Source organism: Callospermophilus lateralis, chromosome 19 (genome assembly GCF_048772815.1).
Source record: "Callospermophilus lateralis isolate mCalLat2 chromosome 19, mCalLat2.hap1, whole genome shotgun sequence".
Classification (NCBI taxonomy): domain Eukaryota; kingdom Metazoa; phylum Chordata; class Mammalia; order Rodentia; family Sciuridae; genus Callospermophilus; species Callospermophilus lateralis.
Genome location: NC_135323.1, coordinates 27962833 through 27966044, shown reverse-complemented (window position 1 = coordinate 27966044; position 3212 = coordinate 27962833). Strand labels below are relative to the sequence as shown.

The 3212-nt window shown below is 51.3% G+C and overlaps 1 protein-coding gene across 1 annotated transcript; it reads left to right on the top strand.

The window, feature by feature from the left end:
- Positions 1–270: 270 nt before the first annotated feature.
- On the top strand, positions 271–2685 carry Ccl26 (C-C motif chemokine ligand 26). The gene is made up of 3 exons (XM_076841016.2): positions 271–340; positions 416–530; positions 2595–2685. Exons 1-3 carry the CDS (start codon positions 271–273, stop codon positions 2683–2685), a joined length of 276 nt encoding a protein of 91 aa, XP_076697131.1.
- Positions 2686–3212: the final 527 nt, after the last annotated feature.

Sequence of the window (3212 nt, the reverse complement as noted above, 5' to 3'; positions counted from 1 at the left end):
GTTTTCAATCCAGAAAGTGTCGACTCCACCAATGTCCCCAGGCCCGAGACTCCCACTGGTGGCCAGAGCCCCTCTGCTCCTCCCAGGCAACCCTGGCCCCCCTTCCCTGGGCTGTGGGTTATGAATCCATTGTTCAGCCAAGAAAAGCCACCTCTGTTTCCAACCACAAAATTCTCTGGAATTCTCTTCAGGGGACCGCTCAGCCTCATAAAAGGGGGTCAGACAGGAGCAGTTCGGCAGACATCTGGGAAGGGCCCAGCTCCGAGGGCCATGAAGAGCTTTCCCCTGGTTCCTCCCATTCTCCTGGCCTTCCTCCTGAGCGTCCACACGTATGTCCTACGTACGTAGCTGCCCCACCCTTCCCGGGGGGCTCCTTTCCAGAAAGGATGGTCTCAAGCTTCCCTCCTGTTTTTAGGAGACAGTGACACAGAAAAGTCATGCTGTTTCCAGTACAGCCATAAGATGATTCCCTGGAACTGGGTGCAAGCCTACCAGTTCACCCAGATCAGCTGCCCCCAGCAGGGCGTGATGTGAGTACCTCCTGGGCGTGCTTTCAGGGTCCCTAGGCGGGCCACGTCACTGGATGGGTGCCCAGCAGACCCCCTCAGCGGCAGAATGAGAACCTGGGCTCCTGGGTTGGGTCCTGCCTCTGTGACAACATGCATGACTCTGAGCTCTGTTTGGAGCCTGCCATTCACACCATGGGCCAGGTACTGCGTGACCTGCAGACCCCGCAGGCTCATGAAAGAAAAGGGGCAAAGGTATTTGCACAAAAGAGTTGATCTCCGTCGTGATGAGTAAAGAAGACAGAGAGAGAGAGGATGAAGGAGCTTGTCACAGTCCCAGGAGGACCTGACTTGGCATCTGGCAGGCCTCCCTAAGGAAGGGACCCCAAGGATGAGAGGGAGGACATTCCAGAGAGGACCGAGGAGCATGGGTTGAGCCAGAGGCAGGGGGAGGATGAACTGTCAGCCTGACAAGGGGGAGAGGCAGCCAGGAGTGGGGTCAGGGTAACAAGGGAGCTGACACAGGATTGGGGCTCCTGGCAGGATTCAATAGGGTCATGTATGCAAGTCCTTCAGCACTGGGACTGGACTCAGCACATGGTCAAGAAATGGAAGCTGCCTCCAGGAGCAAGCCCCAAGCAGGAACCAAGGCTCCTGATCACAGAGAATATGCAGCGGGAAGAGAAGGGACTCCGGGTACAAACCTGAACGTCATCATTTTAGCAGAGTTGAGGGTAGAGACAAGGACACTGAGACCCTGCACAGAGTTGGGGAGCTCCAGGGCTCAGGAGGTCCCGGCTCTTCTCCTTCAGGTCTTGAGGGGCTTTCTGGGACTTTAAAGACATCCACACTGAACCGACAGCTGGCAAAGTCCCTGAGCTGGGGTCAAAGCAGAACTCTGTCACAAGCTGGGGGACCTTGGACAAGACAAGATTCTTCCATTCTAAAATGAAGGGGACAGGTGTTTATCAGTTATCTAGGACACATATTAAACCACCTAATACAATGACGATAGTTTTCTTATTTCTCATGGCTTCTGAGAGTCAGGAATTCCAGAAGGCTTGGCTCGATGGTGGTGGCTCACATAACTGAAGTCAGATGGTGCTAGAACCGGCCTGGCTGGGGGCTGGCAGGCATCTCTGTGTGGCTGGTTGGGCTTCCTCACAGCATGGCGGTAGGACTTAGGAGGAGGTCCAAGCTTCCAGCATGAGAGCTTTCCCACCTTGTGTGACACAGCCTTAGCTGTCACATAGCATCACTTCCACCATATTCTCTTAGCCAGCAGTCCCTCAGCCTGGCCTAAATTCACGGGGAGGGGACACAAGCCTCCACCTGTCAATGGGAGTGATGTCAAAGAAATCTGTAGTCACACTTGCAGACTGTCACAGGGTCCTTCCTCTCCCTTGTTTTCCTATGCCTTTGGCTCCTCTGCCCTGCATGTGCCAGGGCCGGCCAGCCAGCCATGTAGACATCACTGGTCCCTGCAAACCTGTGCCAGTCTAGAGTAACCCCAACCTCTCTTCTTGTCACTTCTGAGAGCTCTCAGGGAGCTCAAAGTTGGAGACTTGGGGACATCAACCATGGCCCCCCATTTTTAATAAGCTCACAGTAAGGAATGCAGGAACCAATATAAACAACTACAAGGAGCAACCCAAGATGATGCAGATGAGAATTAAGTGGAATGGTGGTGTGGGTCCATTTCCCGGGTGAGGAAAATATTCTCCCACTGATCTTGGTGACAGCTGCATGAGCTATAAATATACTAAAAGCCATCAAGTTGTGACTCACTTTCATTGGATGAGTGAAATAGCGTGTGAATTGTGTCTCGGGAAAGCTGTTGTAAATGGCAGGTACAAGACACAGGTTGCAGATTAGACCTGTGGGCTAGTGCTTCCTGGGGAGGGGGGCCTCTGAGCCTGGCTTCCTATGGGAACAGAGAGGAAGAAGGGAGAAGAAGGGGTAGGGACAGAGTGTGGCAGGCCTATGGGAGGGTGGCAAGGCTAGCCAGGGAGCTGCCCCGCCCTCTCCCCCTTCTCCCAAGGGAAGCCAAGAGCTCCTTAGTCACTTACTTCTGTCTTTATTTCACAGATTCACCACCAAAATAGGTGAGAGAATCTGCGTCCAACCGAAGGAAAAATGGGTGCAGAGATACATTTCTCTGTTGGAAGCTAAGAAATAATCGTGACTCTGCTGAGTTTCCAGTCCAGGGACGCCTGGACCCTGCTCTTGGCCCTGTTCCCCTTGGTGGAGCTGGGGCAATCTCTGCAGAGGGCTCCTGGCAGGGAGGGAAGCATGATTTCCACCAGAGTTTTTCTTCTTTTTTTTAAATAAAGGTTTTTCATGAAGATTTGACTTGTTGATAAAATTATTAATGGATTAGAACTTGATTTTTTTTCCCCCTAGGAAAGGAAACCAACTCAGTATGTGTTAACCAGCTGCCTGGCAGGTCCCTAACCCCTGAACTAGCCCTGTTATTGAATTTTACAGTTGTTTTTGTTGTTGTTTTTGTTGTTTCATAATTGCAAAAAAGACAAATTTATATACATTTTGTCAAAAGCCTTGGCATATGTTCTAACATTGTTGAGAAACGTAAATTAGGTTATTTGGAAAAGTAAACCCTGCCTAACATTTCACAGTCCATTCACGCTGGGTCCCTGTTGCCTCACCATATGGGAAATGTTTTTAGAAAACAAAAACTGTCAGGTG